This window comes from Tursiops truncatus, chromosome 10 (genome assembly GCF_011762595.2).
Source record: "Tursiops truncatus isolate mTurTru1 chromosome 10, mTurTru1.mat.Y, whole genome shotgun sequence".
Classification (NCBI taxonomy): Eukaryota; Metazoa; Chordata; class Mammalia; order Artiodactyla; family Delphinidae; genus Tursiops; species Tursiops truncatus.
In genome coordinates this window covers 53,984,513-54,005,049 of record NC_047043.1, presented here as the reverse complement: position 1 = coordinate 54,005,049, position 20,537 = coordinate 53,984,513, and the positions used below count along the sequence as shown (strand labels likewise).

The following is a 20,537-nucleotide window of genomic DNA, read 5'->3' as shown; positions in this document are numbered from 1 at the left end:
GGCATTGGGACCCCACGTGGGGAAGGCCTGTCTCTCACACCTGTTACCCTCTCAGTGGCTGTCCAGGCACTCTAGGCTTTGCCTGGCTTCATATCTGCAGGATCAGCACCGTCTCAGGACAGTCCCCATCTCAGTCAGCCTTGCATCGTCTGATTCCCAGCCTCATTTCCTCTCTTAATGCCAGCCTTCTGCCCTTCAACTTCTCCTAGGGTGGGTACATCCTAACTGCCCCCTGAGAGCACACATGGGCATCTCCTTCCCCCTCCTCTCTTGTTCTGCAGTGACCCGTCCATCACCAGGACACGCTGCTGTTCTTGAAACAACGGGTTTCAACTCACTCTGAGTTCCAAAGTACTTTTATGGTTTCCTCCATCTGTTTGGTCACTGGGTTTCTACCGTGGGACAGGCAGAAGAGTGTTAACTGCAGAATTTCTGTGCGCCTGGCTCTCAATGGCTCAGGTCTTCCTTCTAGCTGGGACATTTTATAGGTCATTCTCTTCGTCTGGGCACAACCCCCAAGATGCTCAGGCTATCACCATTTCTCTGAGGTACCAGGAGTGAGTCCTTTCCGGGTCCAGAGTTGTAATCACCATTCCAACCAAATCCCCTGTCCTGCCTGGGTCAGTGCCTCCCTGAGGTCTCCTGCCTTCCACAGCTGCCTGTCTCTGTCACTCACCTGGAGCTCACCAAGCCACAGACCCCATGCCCAGGCGACCCCAGATAGACACAGCCACGCATACTGGAGAGGACCCTGCAACGCGTCACTCAGATCTCCCTGCAGAACAGAGGCGTTCGAACCCCAACTGCCCAGCGCCTTGATTGCCTCCCACGGATTCCCTCTCCCTTAACTGCCCTTAGCTAAAAAGAACTGCTCTGTTCAAGATTTTGCCCCCTCCCCAGGGGCTGCCCGTACCCGGTGAGAGGTGATGCAGGGGTACAAAGTCCCAGACCTCTGGCCTCAACGCGAGATGACTGTACGGGGCTTGAGAGCTCCCTGGGGATCGGCTGGAAGCTTTCTTCCATCTGTACCACAACCCAGCGTCTCCCTCCACCCAGCCCTGCTTCCCTTACCTGTTGACACACACTGTCACCCCAAATGCTCCCAAACAACCCTCTTGCATATCAGACAGACTCAGAGTCTGTCCACGGGGACCTGGACTCAGGTACACCCCTCTCACCTGGCTTTGCAGGGATGCAGGGACCTGGAGGAGGAGGCAGAGGGACGGCTTACCCACGATCATGTGGTTGCAGACATCACAGAAAGTGGGCTTCTTGAAGATGTGCTCCTGAAAGGCGTGGGCCTTGCCGCCGCCTGGGTACAGGCCGGCCCTGGTGACTGTGGACGTCAGGCATCCGGGGGCAGGGAGCAGGCTGGAGCTGGGGCTGACCTCCGAAAGCATGTCGGCCTGCAGTTTCGCATCACTGTTGGTTCGCTGGAAGAAGTTGTCAGCACTTTTGCTCCGTAAACTCTTGGTCTTGAAAGAAAGTGATCGTTTTAGTTTCTGGAGCTGCAATGCAATGACAGAACAGACTTATGATCAATCGTGCAGACTCCTGCTGTGGGGCTGAGGCCTGCTCCATGGACTGCTCTGTTCCTACGGACCTCCTCAGCCCCTGGGGAGGCTCACAGATGTCCCTGAGGGGGCGGGTGATGTCAGCAGCCCCTATTCCACCGCCTGCCCCTCCTCTCTGCCTCCCTGCCCTCCCACCCACGTGTTGTCAAAATATCCCACTGCTTTGGACACCATTTGCCTTTTGAATTGGAATCACTGGAAATATTAATTGTATGAACTCCTGGGCTCAAAGGCTGGGTCCCTCATGCTGGGGTCTCTGCTGGTCTTTCTCTGCTATGGTCCCTTGGCAGCCATCTGTCTGTTCACATAGCAAAGCAGAGGAGGTCACTGTCTGACTCGGAATTAATCTGGCTAAAGTATCACAGAACACAAGCTGGAACTTCTCAAGCCTGCTTGGGTCCGAAGCAGTGCATGTGCGTGTGCGTGTGTTTGAGGAGGGCACGGTGTGAAATTATCCATTTGACTTTCTCTGCTCCTCCCTGTGCCCTGCCTCTCGGTTTTGCTCATGGCAAACTAGACCATTTCTCCTTTGCCTTTGGGACCCATGGAGTGGCACCACACGGGGCTGGAGGAATCCTAACTCGGTTTGGTCCAGTCTGCACCTCCAATCTAGTTTTCACATGGCAGCCGGAAGGGTCTTTTGGAAACAAGATGTGAGCCTGTTGTTTAAAATCCTTCACAGAGCTTCCTTTGTTCTTTATAAATTTAAAGAAAAGCTCCTTGCCATGGGCTCCAGGGACTGGTAGATTCTGGATCCCAGCGACAGCTCACACACCATCCACCTTGCTCTGCCCATCCCAGCCGCAGCGGCCTTTTAAGTCTCTGGCATTTATTATGCTTTTTAATCAGCAGCCCTTAGTGCATAGTCTCCCCTCTCCCCAGATAAAAGAAATGAACCACTTAGCAGCTGCATGACCTGTAGTAGGTCACTTCACCTTTAAGGCAGTTTTCCTTTTGTGATTGAATATCCATGCCTGTTGCCTGGAATTAATGTCTAAGCCCCAAAGCTGCAGACAAAACAAGTGCTCATCACACTATTCTAATAAAGACCTCCATCAAGTGTGGTCAGACACCCCTACTGGACACACAAGATGTCTTGATCTGGCCTTGCCGAGTCTAGCCACCTAATCTAGCCATCAGCCCCCCCCCTACTTCTCCCACAGAAGATCAGGAAGATGTGGTGGTCTTAGTGCTTGGGGTGGATGCCACAGTTCTCTACCTTCCCCTTCCCATGCCCCTTTGCAAGGTGACCTCGCAGCTCCTCCCATCAAAGCTGGAGTTCCTCAAATCTTGTTGGTTTGGGGAATTTGACCAACAGCAGGCGGCAGATCAACTTTAAGCCACTTCCAAGCCCAAATCTCAAGATGCCCTGTATGCTTCTGTCTGCCCTCTTGGAAACCTGCCAAACTGCCATATGCACAAACCTGATATAGCCTGAAGGATGATGAGAGACACACAGTCCAGAAGCCCCCATCACTCGAGTGACAGCCCTGAAGCAGAGCCACCTTGCTCCCTGCAGGGAATCAAGGAGCGTAGATGAGACCAGTAGAACTGCCCAGCTGAGTCCCGCTCAAACTGTCAACCCATAGGATCATCAACTAAAGAGATGGCTGGTGTTTTGAACCATTGAGTATCTATCGTGTGTACACAGCAATACAGTGCTGTTCTCCCCACCTTCCAAACATGTAGTGGGATTGTGCCTTGTTGCCCATTTGAAGTTGGCCGGGACCATGTGAAGTCAGTGTTCTACTTCAGGGAACTGTATGGCATCGGGGGTGGGGAACACCCTGCAGGGGGCCTTCTAGAGAAGCCCCACTAAGACCAGCAATGGAGCATCATCAGCCGAAAGGGCTAGCCTGAGAAGCAGCAGTAACCTACATAAACAGGTGAGAAACTGTGGGCCGCCAAGATTCTTGTCCCTTTCCCTCCATCCTACAGCCCAGACCCAGCAGAGGGGCTGGAACTGCCAAAGGAGCAGGAAGGAAGAGTTCCTGGATCATCTTGGAGTGTTTGTTACCGAACCGTAACCTAGCACATCCTCACTGATACAGGGGAAGGGAGTCACGAGCCCTTGGGAGCACAGCACTTATTTTGAAGAGGACCCTCCATCTCCAGCAAAGCTAACTGCGAGGGGGCTATGAAGCAATTGCTCTGTGAGACTGAGCCCCACAGAGGTGAGGGCCTGGAACCAGCAAAGGAGCAGAACACACCTTCTGCACATCAAGTCCTTCTGGCTATAAATTGGACTGACGCTGGAGGAAGGTAGACTTAGACAGGAGGCGAGTGATTCAGATACACACACACACACACATACATACATATACATATATAGTAGATAGTAAGAGGTTCAAACTACTAGGTATAAAATAAATAAGTTGCATAGATGTAACGTACAGCACAGGGATAAGCCAATATTTTATAACTTTATATGGAATATAATCTATAAAAACATTGAACCACTATGTTGTACACCTGAAACTAATATAATATTGTAAGTCAACTCTACTTCAATTAAAGAAAAAAGAATTTGAACATAAGTATCTGAGTCTACATCTGGGGACTTTTCCATACCCTGGTTCTGCTATTTCGTATTCTGTTAACTCAAGAAAAACTTACTTAGGTGTTGAATAAAGTGGCTAATGGATTGTCAAGTTACAGGCTGAATCCTCTGTGTATTTCATACACTGTTTCTGATCCTTGATTTTTCATTTTGAAAGCACTGCAGAACCCCTCTAAAGCTGCACGTTAGATTTATAGAAACCTAGTAAACGGTTTTTGCTTTAATAGCAGCTTGGAGAATCAGAGCAGCAAACAGAATCCCAATTCTGTTTAAAGCCCCATCTGATGCTTTGTCTGGTTTTAACAATCTATTTAGCTAAAGATAAGGGCTAAGGGCGGTTTCTTTTGTCAAATGAACAACAGATCTGCTTCTTTCAGATAATTAAGAAAAATCCCCAGAGTTAGATTACACCAAATGAGGAAAAAAAAACTACTGATTTTAAACATTAGCTATTAGGTGTTAGAAAATTATTCTGAATTCTTCAATTCAGCAGGGCTCTGGATTGCTCACCTATGAAAGAGCAACACAGTGAAAACTGCATGACCTATTTTTTTTTGAACTTGTTATTTAAAGATAATTTTAGTAATACAAAGATTGCAAAATAGTAGAATCCCCGTGTAACTTTCACTCACTTTCCCCTAATGTTAACGTCTTACATAGTACAATATAGTAAATTGATTGTAACCAGGAAACTGACACTGATATAAAACTGTTAACTAATCTACGGATCTTATTAGATTTTTCCAGTTGTCCCATAATGCCGTTTTTTCTGGTCCAGGATCCAATCCAGGATTCCATATTGCATTTAGTTTCATTTCCTTAGTCTCTTCGATCTATGTTAGGTCCTCAGTCTTTTTTTGTCTTTCATAACCTCTACCTTTTTGAGGTTTACAAAACAGTATTTTGTAGAATGTCCTTCAATTTGGGTTTGTGTGATGTTTTCTCATTATTAGATTGAGGTTATATATTTTCAGTAAGAACAGGACAAAAGTGATGTGTTCTTCTCAATGCAGCATATTAGGAGGTACCTGACATCAGTATGTCCTATTACTGGTGATACTAACTTTGGTCAGTGGGCTGAGGTGATATTAGCCAGGCTGCTCCACTGTCAAGTTACTATTTTTCTCTTTGTAATGAATGAGTTTCATGTAGGGGAACTACTCTGAGATGATGTAGATATCCTGTTTCTCATCATGCATTTGTCCTCTAATTTCAACATCCATCAATGATTCTTGCCTGCAAAACTTATTACCTGGTGTTTGCCTAATGGTGATAGTCTATTTCCATTATCCTTCTATATTAATTAATTAGTATTCTCCTCCTCTTCACCTATTTATTAATTATTTGTTTCTATTAGTATGGACTGATGGATCTTTGCTTTATTCTGAGTTACAATTTCCTACTACCATCATTTTGTTACTCTAATTGTCCCAGGTTTGGTCACTGGAAGCTCCTTTTGGTTTGAATCTGTGTCCTTTTCTACATGCCCTGAATATTTCTGAAGACTTCCTTACTTGCTAACACTACAGGGTTCTCCAGGCTTATCTTATATTTTCCCTGTTCCAGTCTTGCAGCCAGCATTTCTCCAAGGAGCCCTGGTTAGTTTTATTAGGGAATGGTACCTATGAACTGCTATCTGGGCAGAAAATAACTGCTCAAAATTTAATCATTATCTAGTAGTTTATAGATCTTTTTATTGTTATGAACATAGTTTATAGATTTATAAAAACTTCATCTGCCATTTGTACAGCCAGGAAGAAATGAAAATGGATTTTGGTGAAAAAATGCAGGTCTCTGCCTCAAGAAAATACTAGAAGCAATCAAACGTTCATCCACAGAGAAACAGTTAATTAATCCAGTACCCCATTCGATGGAATATTAGACCACAATTAAAGAGTGAGTTACATCTCCCATGCTTTCTTTTTTCACTCACAAGACTGAGTTTAGTGCTGTAAAATGAATATCTGCCCATGTATCTCCCCAAGTGAGATGAAAACTTTCCTCTCCTTTTCCCCTCAGTTTGTCATTCATCTTTGACTTTATTTACTCAACGCGTTTGCGGAGGATGAATTTAAAATTCTATGGAGTCAAAATTGATCAATGCTGCTGCTGCTCTTAACGGCCGACATTTACTGAAGATGTACCATTTGCTTATTCTATGTGATTCCTGAGGCTGCTGTCTCAGTCAACTAATGATATGTACTTAACATTGACCTCCCTTCTAGCTCAAGACATAATACAAGGACCCTAACAACATCTACCTGACTCCTAAAGTGATCAAAGGTGACTTTTCTCACTATATTTAGGCAGAAATTCCAGATCTTGAAAAACTCGTTTCATTTAGAAATGAAAGAACATAAAACATAAACCAATAATATGGTGTGTGTGAAAACCTCTAAAAAATAAGTAAATATTATACCACTCAGGTGGTAAAGGAAGAACATAGTTGTGAAAACACTTACTATTGGAATAAAAAGTAAACTTTATATACACTCTGTGCTTTCAATACATTTGGAAACATATAGTCTCTGAAAAATAAGACACGAAAGCTGAGATGATCAAACTCAGTTAGAAAGGAAGGGATTCGCTAGAGTTAAGAAAAGAATTTGTAGCAAGCAGTAAATACCACAGTAAAATTTAAAACAGGAAAGGTAAAAGCAACAAGGACTCACTCTGCAGAAACGTGATCCTACGATGTGGGGTTATGTTTGAGAAGCTCACATAAAACACAGGACTTATTACAAAGATACAAGAAGATGAAAATCATTAGAGAAGACATAAAGAAACAACTGGATCCTGAAGAAGACTTCAGAATGACTGGAACGGCAGCATTATTCAAAGATAAAAGAGAATTCCTGGGCTAAATGAGGGAAGAAGACAAACCCAACAATGAGGGAACCACCATGTGTCCGGTCAGCCTGGTGAAAAGAGTTATCTCTTTTCCTGCCAGCAAGTTCAAGTGTCCTGTCAGAACGTCAAGGTGTCAAAAGAAAAGGAGGACATCCAAACACACAGGCAGGAAAGTGGGTCACCCATGAAGAAAGAAACCTTAGACTCACTTCAAGTTTCTCTTCTCCAATGTGAAACAATGTAAGACAAAGTTATGACCCAAGTATTCTCAACCCAGACAAATGACCACTCAGGAGCAGAGAAAACAAAAGCACTGGAAAATATGGAAAACTCGAGGCATAAAAGAACTTGCGCTTGAAATAATTTCAACATGGTTAAGTTAAAATGACTGGTATACACAGTTCACAAAGACAATTCACCTGTTATAAATACTTAATGAAACGGATGACACGTAATTCAGAACAGATGACACGTAATTTAGTTTTAACAGTAATAAAAATACCACGAGTTGTAGTAACAAAACACAAGTAGTGAGGGGGTGGAGGATGGAGGAGGAAGCCAGCTTGTGTTAACTTCCTCATTTCTGTGGAGGAGAAGTAACAAGGACAACAAGCATGGTATTAGTTACAGCTGACATTTGAGTCCTTCGGATGTGTCACATACTATTCCTAAAACTTCACGTGTATCATCTCCTTTAATCCTCCAATCCACCTCATCAGGCAGTTACTGTGTGGCACCGTGCCATTAAACCCCCCCTACAGCTCTATGAGGGACTATTATTCCAATTTGTAGATGATGTCCTGGGAGTCAGAGTGGTAAAGGACATACTTTAAGTGATAAAGCCAAGAATCAGTCCTGCTTACTCTGACCAAGCCAGGCATTTGCAGCCAACCCAAGCTGACCATGTTCCTCCATCCTCACTCGGAATTTCAGCCATAAGTGACCAAGGAGGATATACTTTCCTGCCTCTGAGCCTCTATTCATGCTGTTTCTCTGTCTGGGAACACCCTCTCACCCTTGGAGAAAGCCACCTGCTATGTCAGGATTGTCACAATTGGAGTTCATTTTATTTGTTTAATTGTTTCTTGTCTGTGTCCTTAAGATGTGAACTCCATGAAGCCAGGCAGGTTTTCTGTCTTGTTCTCTGGGGAGACCTTTGCAATTAGTGTTGAAATGCCTGGTACGTAGGAAGTGCTCAAATAGATCCATGAAGACGTCTCCATCATTCCAATCAGAAGTAATTGCTCCTTGAGTGTACCATAACATAATGCTTGCATCACAGGTCCAGTTCTGATTTCAATTTGTATCGTATTCACTCTCTTTTTATGTGTCTCCCACTCTAGATTTGTGAATTCCTTGTAGATTGGATTAGGTCTCAATCAACTTTATATCACTCCCAAAGCAGTTCTCAACCTTTTTTATTTTTGTAGGACTCTGCTTTTTTTTGTGTTTGCCCCCCCCCCCCCAAGGCAGACTCTGTTAGCTGTGTACCCAACTTCCGGTCCCTACTTCTCTTTTCCTTACAAAACCTCCATTTTTTCTTTGAACAGCAGTGTGTCCAGCTTTCCTGACGGCTGGAAATGGCTTATGACACAGTTCTGGCCAAGGCAATGTACATCCAATGTAGATTTCTCCAGAGTTTTGCTTTCCTGATAAAAGAGGGAAGACTTGGTTGCTCCTACCTTTCTCTCTTTCCTTCTTGTCTTGAACACAGACATGACGTCTAGAGCTACAGCAGCCCTCTTGCTATCCCACGACAATGGGGACATAAGCCAACAGGCCAAGGTGGCAGAGAAAAGGAAGATCATGATGGCTTTGCTGAGTAGCTAAGCCAAGGCCAGCAACTTCTTATCTCTAGGCTTCTTACTATGTGAGAAAAACCAACCCATACTTGTTTAAATTACTGTAAGTTGGATTTTTTGGTCCCTTTAACCAATATTTTCTATACCTTGTCCAGCTGATATTCTTTTTTTTTTTTTTTTTTTGCGGTACGTGGGCCTCTCACTGCTGTGGCCTCTCCCGTTGCGGAGCACAGGCTCCGGACGCGCAGGCTCAGCGGCCATGGCTCACGGGCCCAGCCGCTCCGCGGCATGTGGGATCTTCCCAGACTGGGGCACGAACCCGTGTCCCCTTCATCGGCAGGCGGACTCTCAACCACTGCGCCACCAGGGAAGCCCTGTCCAGCTGATATTCTTAACTGGTACAGCACTTACATGCTACCCTCCCACGGGTATATGTAGATTTTTGACAAACCCAAACTATTATTGCAGGAGAGTAAATCACTGCAAAATTCTGAACTAAGAGGAGAACGAGACTCCGAAAGGGTAAGTGTCTGCCCACAGTTATGCTGACAGTAAGCAGCGGAGTCGGAATCAAATTCAGGTTTCTCAAGACTGCCAAATCCATGCTTGTGCCCTGCGCTTGTCGCCTCATCACAAGGTACACGTGTGCCACCTGCAAAGCCGCATCCCTTGGCTTAATGGAGATATGGGGCCTCTGATCACTGCCTTTCAAAGACCTCACCCTGGAGGAACACTCTCCTGGGCGTAGCTGCCATGGTTTCAATTCCTATGATGAGGGTGCAACTTTGTTGGCCAAATACTGCCTGGCTGTCCTGGATACTTCTTTTTTTTTTTTTTTTGCGGTACGCAGGTCTCTCACTGTTGTGGCCTCTCCCGTTGTGGAGCACAGGCTCCGGACGCACAGGCTCAGCGGCCACGGCTCACGGGCCCAGCCGCTCCGCGGCATGTGGGATCTTTCCAGACCGGGGCATGAACCCGTGTCCCCTGCATCGGCAGGCGGACTCTCAACCACTGCGCCACCAGGGAAGCCCCCTGGATACTTCTTTTAAGGGCCACTTTAGAACATCCCCACCAGCACATTTTCATCCTGGTCATCCTCCCAGCCTGAGCTGGAAATACGTTCTGTGTGTTTGAGGAATGCCAAGGAGCTTGAGCACCGGTGACTAGGACAGACCGAGAGGGAGCTGAGGAGGCAGAGGACAAAGATAAGGTTACACACGCAGAGGCTGGTCCTGCAGGACCTCAGAGGCCTTGGGGTAGGACTTTGCATTTATTCCCAGTGTGATGGAAAGACACTGCCTGACTGAGTGATCTGTATCTGTAAAGGACTGCACTGGTTTATGCATGGAGAAAGGACTAACATTTTCATAGACAGATGATGGCTTAAGCGAGGGCCATGGCAGTGGAAATAGTAAGAAATGGTGTGTTCTGGGCATATTCTGAAGTAGGGTTTCTTAGTGAGTTGGATGTGGTGTGTGAGGAAAAGAGAGAAGCCGAAGATGAATCCAAGGATTTTTGTCCTGAGCAGTTGCCACTGGAGAAATGGCCATTTACTGGGATGATGGACAGTGGGAAGAAGCATGTCTGATGGGGAGAGGAGATGAATACTGGGCATTTGTTTTTGATGGGCTAATTTTGAGATGACTACTAGAGATCCATGTAAAGATGTGGTTAAAGAGAGTTCAAATCCCCTAAATTTCCAGTCCCAAACATCACACCGATTTTTACCAGCCAGAGGCCAGATGCAAGGCACCAGAATGAACTGTGTGGGCTCTGTCTGAAGATGAAGACAAACGACAACCAGGGATCCAAACAAACACTCTGAGATTTTAGCTTTTCAAACTCATTTTGCTGCTGAACCCATTAATATGTTACCAAGAAGATGGGTGTGTTTGTGAGAAATATACCTACCGATACTATTTTAATGCAGATAATAGAGAGAACTGCTCCCCTTTAAGACTGTCTCCAAAACAAACAAAAAATACACAAAGACACATATAAACATGGTTGTTCTGCAGCATGGTAATGTAATCAGTGGCAGAGGGCTCTGGGGAGCTGACTGCCTGAAATGGTCAAGCTGTCTGGGTCTGAGGCCTGGTTTTGATTTCTAATAGCTCTATTAACCTCTTCATGAATGGAAAACATGGCTGTAGAGATAATGCAAAGAGATAATCTCCATAAAGCTTTTAGCACAGAGTCTGAGACATAGAATAAACCCAATTAATATTAGCTATTATCACTTACATGCACAGAAACATGTAATACAGACACACGTAACCCACTGAACACACACTTTCACACCTGTGCACTGAGAAACACACACTAGAAAATCTACATTTACGGTACATACATGCATATATACAGAAAATGCCTTAAATTTTCTCATTCCCTTGCTGCCTGTCTTGCTTGCGTTTGACTTGATAACATTCCTTTTTAATGATTTTCAAGAATGGAAGGATTATTTTCTTTTCCTTGCAAGAGCTGGCTATTACTACTGATGCCTGCCATGGCTCAGGGCTGGCTGTTCTCCTGAATGAATGACAAATACCCTCAGCAAATCACTTTCTCTAAAAATAGACCACCCCAGATGATGTTTGGCTTCCATTCTCATTTTCATATACTTTGAAAAGAAAAAATTACATTCTTGTTAGAGACTAACTGCTAATCTATCCCGAGCAATGTGACTCGATAAAAATGAACGAATCTCTCAAGTTTTGCAAAATGCCCTAGTTTTGCCTCATCTGTTTATTGGATTTATGTAAAATATAAATGGAAGGCTGACAGATTTCTCCATATTCTGCCCGTTGAATGTTCATTCTGTTTGGCTTTATGGAGCCATTTACCTATTTTACCTTGACAACTTAATGCGTGACTTGCCTTCTCTATTTCTTCCTCCAGATGTGTGTGAATGGATTGAGTGGCTACAAGATACCTTTCAAATTATAGTCACTGTGTAGAAGCAGATGAATTGCTTTCGGCATTATTAGCCAACTAAGCTTCTGATGGACACAATTCCCCCAAGAGTTCACTTGGTTTTCTGGGCCAAGGACCACACGGTTTATATCATCCATACTGTTGGGATGCATGTTTACGGCAAAACAAACAAACAAACAAAATTAAAAAGAACATTTAGAGTGAATTTTATATTGGGAAAATCAATACTGTTGGCCCAATATGCATAAACCAGCTAAATTCTGATTTGGACCACCCTGCTTCCTTGATTTGAATTGGAGAGAGGCACTCACTCAAGATCTTAACGCCAAAATCATTAACATCTCCTCTGAAGTCTGTCTTGGCACATTTACTCTGGATTTTCAAACCGGGGAGCACTGAATCTGGAAGACTATAGGGAACATGTCAAATCTATACTTATATCCTTCTAGATGCCATTCAGTAAAATCAGGGGCAATGGATTTTGCAGATTTCATGCTGGTAACTTTGACATCATTCCCTGGACAGAGCTAACTCCTCTCTGTGTAACTGCTGTTATCATTATCTTCATCAACATCATTAATATTTCCAACTACAGTATGTAAAGCAAGGGAACCACAATATTTCACACTGATTCACTCTGCTCTGGGGTGGGTGCCACAATTTAAGATTGATATCCCCCCAGCCACATACAATCATTTAGGTACCTACGACTGCAAGTGCTAGGAAACCTAGATTCAAACTGGCTTAAGCATAATGATACTGCTTCACATAACACGAGGTCGTAATGCAGGAGTCACTAGGGATGGCTAATTCAGCAGCAGAATGACATCACAGAGGATTCAGGTTCTAACAGATTACTCTGCCTTTTTCATCCCAGCCTTAAAGCTGGTTTCCCTCATGGTCAAAAAAATGGCTGCCAGTTTGCAAATATTCAGTAGCAGGAGGGTGACGGCATCTCCCCTTATGTCTGTTCTTACCAGCCTGCCTGGAAAACCTTTCCCTCAAGCTCACCATCAGATTTCCCTTCTTATTGGCCAGAACTGTAACCACATGTCCTTCCTACACCAATCACTGGCAAGGAGAATGATCCACTTAGACCAGTCAGGATTTACCTTCTTGGTGCACGGGCTGAGAACACTGTTTCCCGAAGAACAGGGCGATAAAGAGAAGGGTGGGCACCAGAGCAGTATTAGCATTTTATAAGGAAGGAGAAAGGAGTAAATGGCTCTGGGGTAGGCAACTAACAGAGTTTTGGAAACGTATGGCGCTCCCTGGTGGAGACCGACTGAACTAGCGGTAGGTGAAGGAGGAGGAAATGAAGGAGGAAGGAGGGGGCAGGAGAAGAAGATAAGGCCACAGGGGAGCAAGAGCACATTATGCCCTCCCCTACAGTATGGGAAGGATCTATGAATATGACGGGATAGTCACTTCCTTGGTTAGATTACATTGTATGAGAAGAGTGATGGGATCATCACTCCAGGGTTATTACTGTGCCGTGTTGTATAAAACGCCATCCTAGCAGGCTGGAGTGAGACCGTCCTGTTGAAGTAAGCTTGAAGAAGAAGCAAGCTTCCAGTTGGGACCAAGGTGGCTTCTAGTTACTGACAGCATCCCTGGCCTGCAGCTGGCAAGGAAATGGGGACCTCAGTCGTGCAGCTGCAAGGAACTGAATGCTTCTCACAACCAGTGAGCTTGGAAGAGGACCCCGAGCCTCAGATGAGATGGTAGAGCAGGCTGACACCTTAATTTCGTCCTCGGAAGATGCTAAGCAAAGGAGCCGACTAACCTGTACCTAGATTCCTGACCCACAGAAACTATGAGGTTAAATAGATGTGTTAGGGTGCTAAATTTGTGGTATTTTATTATGCAGCAACAGAAAGTCATACACCCACTTTGGACTGTCAGATGAGAGAAATAAACGTATTTTTTGTGTTAAGCCATTGAACTTTGGTGGTTCATAGCGGTGTGTTACCTTAACTAAATAAATACAATGGCATTAACAAGGCTGCTCATATAAAGGCAGTAAAAGCCCCAGGAAATGCGCAGGGACTCTCTCCTCTGGAAATCTGGTCATGGAGGCGGTCTCCTGGGGCTGTACCCGCTCTTGAAATGGAATTCTGAACAGCTATGAGTTATCAGTTGTCACCCCCAGGTTACAGCACTTTTCGTTTATGGGATCTGGCTTGTTCCAATTAATTAGAATCTGTGCCAGAAATTAAAGCACGATACCTTTGAGAACCACTGGGACTGTCTGTCACGTTTATGCAGCAGGAAAGGCCTTTTGCATTTCTGGCAGGTACTAAGGTGTTGCTGTTTTTTTTAATAAAATAAGCAATAGTCTACCCAAATAGGGAAATAGGATTCCAGCCTTTTTTAGCTGTAAAATGTCATACGACTTTTTGAATAGACCTAATGGCTCTCATTTAAGTGAACATATAGTATATACCAGGTACTGTGATAGAAATCTATACGTGCTTCCTCATGTAATGTTTGTCTCAACCCTGAAAAAGAAGTAATATAAATCCCATTGTATTGATGAGGAACTTGAGGCTTAGAGAGGTTAAACGATGTACCTAAGATCACAGCTTTTGAATGGCAGAGCCAAGAATCAAACCCAAGTCCGTGTGATTCATTCATCTACATATGAATTCATTTGTCATTCATCCAAAATTCCATTTCCAGGCACCAGTGAATTTCTATGAATTTACTCACATATAGTTTTACTTAAAAATTTCCATCAAATCAGTATATGACAAATATATGATATTGCTTACATGTGGAATCTAAAAAGAAGGGTACAAATGAACTTAGTTACAAAACAGAAGTAGAGTCACAGATGTAGAAAACAAACTTATGGTTACCATGGGATGAGGAGGGGAGGGATAAACTGGGAGACTGGGATTGACATATACACACTACTATATATAAAACAGATAACTAATAAGGACCTGCTGTATACCACAGGGAACTCTACTCAGTACTCTGTAATGGCCTATATGGGAAAAGAATCTAAAAAGAAAAAGAGTGGATAAATGTATATGTAGAACTGATTCACTTTGCTGTACACCTGAAACTAACACAACATTGTAAATCAACTATACTCCAATAAAAATTTTAAAAAAATGATTACAAGTAGGGACTTCCCTGGTGGCGCAGTGGTTAAGAATCTGCCTGCCAATGCAGGGGACACAGGTTCGATCCCTGGTCCGGGAAGATCCCACATGCCATGGACCAACTAAGCCCGTGCGCCACAACTACTGGGCCTGTGCTCTAGAGCCTGTGAGCCACAACTACTAAGCCTGTGAGCCTAGAGCCTGTGCTCCACAACAAGAGAAGCCACCGCAATGAGAAGCCCATGCACCGCAACAAAGAGTAGCCCCCGCTTGCTGCAACTAGAGAAAGCCTGCACATGGCAACAAAGACCCAACACAGCCAAAAATAAATAAATAGATAAATAAATAAATAAATTTATTTTAAAAAATGAGTACAAGTAACACTTGGGGAATCTGAATAAAATAGGTGGATTTTATTAATGTCAATATCTTGCTTATGATATTATGCTATAATTTAGCAAAATGTTATCACTGGAGTAAACTGGGTGTAATGTACAAGGGATCTCTCTATTATTTCTTATAATTGCATATGAATCTATAATTATTTCAATAAACACTTCAATTAAAAGAAGTAAAAAATTTCCATCATCTATTTATTTTGATACTTTTTACATACATAAATTACCCTGCACATTTTGTCCTGTGATTTGCTTTTGCCATGTCAGATTATAGACAGAAATAACTAATTTTATTAATATTTCTCCATGCTATGGATATAATGCATTGTACTTAATCATTATAATAGTGATGGAAACTTGAGGCTGCCCTAATTTTAGCTATTGCAAGCACTGCTCGAATAAACATTATATGTATATCTGCATGCACAGGTACATTTAATAAGAATAATATAATAAAAACTAATATTGGTGGGTGCAACTTATGGGCTGGGTATCGTGGTAAGTGCTTTGCATGTGTTACGCATTTAATTGTCACAATTACCCTTTGAAGTAGGTTTCATTATGATCCCAATACTACAAATGAAGAGGCTGTGGCTTAGAGAACTGCCACTAATTCCCCAAGAAGGATGGTGGAATGCACTTGCTGGTTTTCATTTTTAAAAAACATGCTGTTGTTATATGATTGGAACTCACTTGAGTTTATGTATTTATTTAGAGTGGATTGACATCTTTACAGTATTAGTTCTTCTCATCTAAAAAATGTCATGCCTTTACACTAATTTAGGTCTCCTTATTTGCTTTCCATAATGTTGGCATGTTTCTTCACATTGCACATACATACTTCTTGTGAAAGATATTCTTCAGTATGTCATAGTTTTTGCTGGTGTAAAGCAAATTAATGGATTTTGTATTTTGAGCTTGTCACATACAGAATTGTCTTATATTAGTCATGAGAGTTTCACTTGATTATTTTAAACAGACTTTCATATAAACTGCTTGTCATGGCAATTGTGTCTCTTCATTTTACTATTTACTCTTGCTTATTTTCCCATCCTGGCATTTCTGGAGCATTGTTGAATGACACAGGCAAGAGTGAGCTTGTCTTGTTCCTCACTTTAAGGGGACTCATGATTCACTGCTACATTGGGGTGTTTGCTTCAGTTTTCTGGTGGATAGTCTTTAGCAAGTAAACACATCCTAGTGTACCAGGAATCTTTTTGATAATCAGGAATTCCAATTGATTCTGCAACAGTGGAGTCAAAGCAATTTTCTCCTTTTTTTTTTTTAAAATCAAAGTAGGGAATTACATACATTTTAAAAGTTTTGCTGCCCGTGATTTTTGGGGGTCCATTCTCCTTGGTTATGAGAAATTCATTATTTAATATACTGATGGCTTTGTGAATACTTTATGCAGTATTTAATTTGTATCTATGCTCTTTCGAGAGAGATGATGACTTTCTTTTCCAGAGTCATCCCAATGTCGTGATTTTGGATTCCAAGTTGAATGTACTCTTTCTTCCCTTAGAATCTGAAACCATGGTGCCTTTGACTTTACACTCACTCAGCCTGATGTGACTCATTTTCATTATGAGAAGGTCACCTGTTTTTTAATTTCCGGAGACATTTAGGGATTTTTCTCTATTCCTGAAGTTTAGAAAGGTCATTATGACTCTGCTAATTGTGTATGTATAGTTCTTTCAATTTTACTTTTCATATCATTCTTATATTTTCGCTTTTAGTGCTTGACACTTACATTTGACTTTTATTGCTCACAAATTGCTTTCATTTTGAACATTTCTGAATCCAATATTTTTCTACTTAACTTTTTATTAATTTTATTTATTTTTCATATTTAAAAAATCCTTAATTTTTTTCTACTTGTTTCTTTAATTATCTTCTGACCTCCATTTCAGCTGTTCTGTCCTAGTGGAGATGACCTGTTGGCTTCCTGTTTCCACTTTCAGTATCTCCAGACCTTCATCTTATAAATTATCTTTCCTTTTCTATCTCTTTTGGGAAATTACCCTACTTTACCTTCCATTTTACTGATGCAGTCTTCATATTTGTTCGTTGTATTTTTCAGGCCTTGCATTAATTTTTTTTAGATTTTGGAAATCTTATTTTTTCCAAAAATTCATTCCTAGCATTGGTTGTCCCTTTTTTTAAAAAAATAGAAACGAATTCTTTTGATACTGTCACAATACTTCTTGAATCTCTCTGAAGATACCAATTAGAAAGTAATTTTATAGAGTTGCCGTATGATCCAGCAATCCCATTCCTGGGCATATATCCGGACAAAATTCTAATTCCAAAAGATACATGCACCCCTATGGTCATAGCAGCACTATTCACAAGAGCCAAGACATGGAAACAACCTAAATGTCCATCGACAGATGAATGGATAAAGAAGATACAGTACAGATATACAATGGAATATTGCTCAGCTGTAATAATGCCATTTGCAGCAACATGGATGGACCTAGAGATGATCGTACTAAGTGAAGTAAGTCAGAAAGAGAAAGATAAATACCATATGATATCACTTATATGTGGCATCTAAAATACGACACAAACCTATTTACAAAACAGAAACAGACTCACAGACATAGAGAACAGACTTGTGGTTGCCAAGGGGGAGGAGGGGTGGGGGAGGGATGGGTTGGGAGTTTGGGGTTAGCAGATGCAAACTATTATATAGAGAGTGGATAAACAACAAGGTCCCATTGTATAGCACAGGGAACTATATTCAATATCCTGTGACAAATCATAATGGAAAAGAATATATAAAAAAAGAATGTATATATATGTATAACTGAATCACCTTGCTATGCAGAAGAAATTAAAACATTATAAATCAACTATACTTCAATAAAAAAAGTTATTTTAGTCATAGTCCTTGTGTTCTCTCTCATTTCCCTCGGTTAGTTTATTTAGTTGTGCTTACTTGTCCTTCTTACCTATGCTTTTGTTGTCTGTCCTTATTTATGGGTGAAAAATTAACTTGATCACACAGGTAGCTGGGATGAGCTTCCTCTGCAGGTAAGGCTCTGAGGACATCACTCCCTGGATCCATCTGAGTTGGGAAGGCTGACAGGCAGCCTCTGCTTTAGGATATCTGGGTGGGGATCGAAAAGGCAGGATGGAGGCTCCCACAAATCCCAACATATGGAGGGTTTTACTTTGAGAGTTGAATGCTTTCATATATTTTATTCCTGGGTAGAGCTGCCTTCTGTCTATTATTTTCTTGGAGTTACAGTTTTTGAAGTCAGGAGTTATCTTGGGCTCTTCTCCTCTGTCTGGCCCCTGAATCCATTCTGGGTGACTTCCTAGGCTAATGCTTTAGGTTGTTTAGACATAAGTCCAGAGGTGTTAGCCTCCAGCAGGAGCGTATACTTCTAGCTCTTGGCATCCTTGGGGAATGAGGAAGAATGACAGAGCCTCTGGGTGGGTAACTGCCAAGACCACCCTTGCTCTTTGCATCTGCTAAGTCTCAGCTTGGTGGGGGGATCTCCTGAGCTCTGCTGGGAACATCTGCTCTCATGGCTGTAACTATTAACTCCAGAATCTGCTTTGGACAAGTTTTCTCTCATCTGCTTTCTCCATTACTTCAATGCTCTCTGCTTCATATCTTCCACAATTTCCTCACAAATTCTGGCCTGCTGATGGTATCATTTCTTGTTTTACTACCGTCATTGACATAAGCTTTTAACCTATGTTATCTGTTATATCAATGGGATTTTGCGAGGAAAGGCAATTAAATACCTACCCCTGCTCTAGATTTGAATGACGAGTCTTCAACGATCTTTAAAATAAGGCTGACCATTCACCTGGACGAGTTACCACCGCCTCAGCCTCAGTTTGCTCACCTGTTGTTTGGAACAAATATTAACCTACCACAAGAGGGACTGTTGTAAGGATCAGAAACTGGATTCAAAGTACCTGGGTGACAGGGACTCAGTACATGGCACCTGCTCTTACTATCTGCACTACAGTGATTTCGCTGTGCCTCACTGGAGGGGAACACTATACCTACCACTGGACGGGCGGTGCGACTCAGCCCGACACGGGACACAACCTGCATGGCTTTCCTTACAGAAGAGCGAGAGCGAGCAGCCTTCAGCACCCAGCCTCAGCTACGCACAGAGTGGGGAGGCTCAGGAGAGTTAACCAATGGCTGTAAGCTTCTGGCTTCTCATCTCTAAGGTGGGCACAAAAACAAGAGCTGTTTGGGAAGGCTCTGTGCAGGTTAAATAAAATAAGGCCTGGAGAGTGGTATGTAGTGACCAGTCCTTCCTCTGTCCTCTTTCTCCTCTTTTCGTACTCATTCTTCCCCTCCCTCCCTCCTCCTCCTTTCCTTCATCCTCTCTTCCTGTGTTTCCCCTATTATTGTTGTTGTTGTTGCTACTGAACCAGGACCCGGAGAATGTATTAATCCTTTTATTCACTAAAAATAGTTTTTGAATATTTACCCTTTCTTTAGGCTCATAAGGGAATAAAATTTGAAAACAGATATAGTGCTTTCCCTACAAGCCGTTACTGCTTTTGGAATGTAGATGTGGAAAAGGTAAATCAAAGAAGCAGCAAACCAACCAGCAAACAACCAACGGGAACTTAGAGCCAGAACTGGGTACAAATTTCAGTGTAGACTCGTATCAGTCACATGCCCCAGGGGAAGTCACTTTGCTTTCCTTAGCCTTGACCTTTGTGGTTTCCTCATCAGTAAAATGAGGAAGAAATGGAATGATGTACACGGATCACCTTGCACAGCAAGGCCTAGGGAAATGTCCATCCCCTCTCCCTTCCCCTTCCCTGGTTCTGCCAAACCCTGTAGTGGGGATTGCACTGCAGGGCCAGCTTCATGGGGTCACCACCTGTGTGTGGTCACTCAAAGCCCTGCACTGAGAAGAGCTCTGGGTTTGGTTTAATCCTCTGCTGTTGCTGTCGAAATTCTTAATATGTTTGAACAAGGAGCTCTTACTGTCATTTTGCACTAGATCTGTAAATTATGCAGCTGGCTTTGCTTGCTGACACAATACATGAAAGAATCTGTACTTGTCTTCCCAGTAGACAGGGACGAAGCAGATTCCCAGATGCGTGAAGGCAGCAGCTACGGAATCTTACGGCCGGCTGTCTGTGGCTTCAGCTCTCCCAGTGCCATTTCTATGCAAGTTCCCAAAGCAGCTGGCACAGGGCTCCTTGGGTTTCCTGCAGCACTTGTAACTATAGCTCTGATTTGACACACTTACTATTTTCTATCCAGGTCTTTAAGGTAGTTCTCTGCAAGGTTCTGGAAGTGAAGCAACTTC

At 42.9% G+C, this 20,537-nt stretch overlaps 1 protein-coding gene across 3 annotated transcripts in view; it reads right to left on the bottom strand.

The window, feature by feature from the left end:
* The window catches only part of STAC (SH3 and cysteine rich domain), a 101,715-nt gene that overhangs the window by 64,033 nt on the left and 17,145 nt on the right, over window positions 1-20,537 (bottom strand). For 2 of the 3 annotated variants that reach the window (XM_033864547.2, XM_004322611.4), the window contains exon 2: window positions 1,232-1,508. In XM_033864547.2, the coding sequence (XP_033720438.1) occupies window positions 1,232-1,508 (277 nt within the window). The remainder of the gene's footprint in view (window positions 1-1,231; window positions 1,509-20,537) is intronic. The other variant, XM_033864546.2, reaches the window with a different exon arrangement.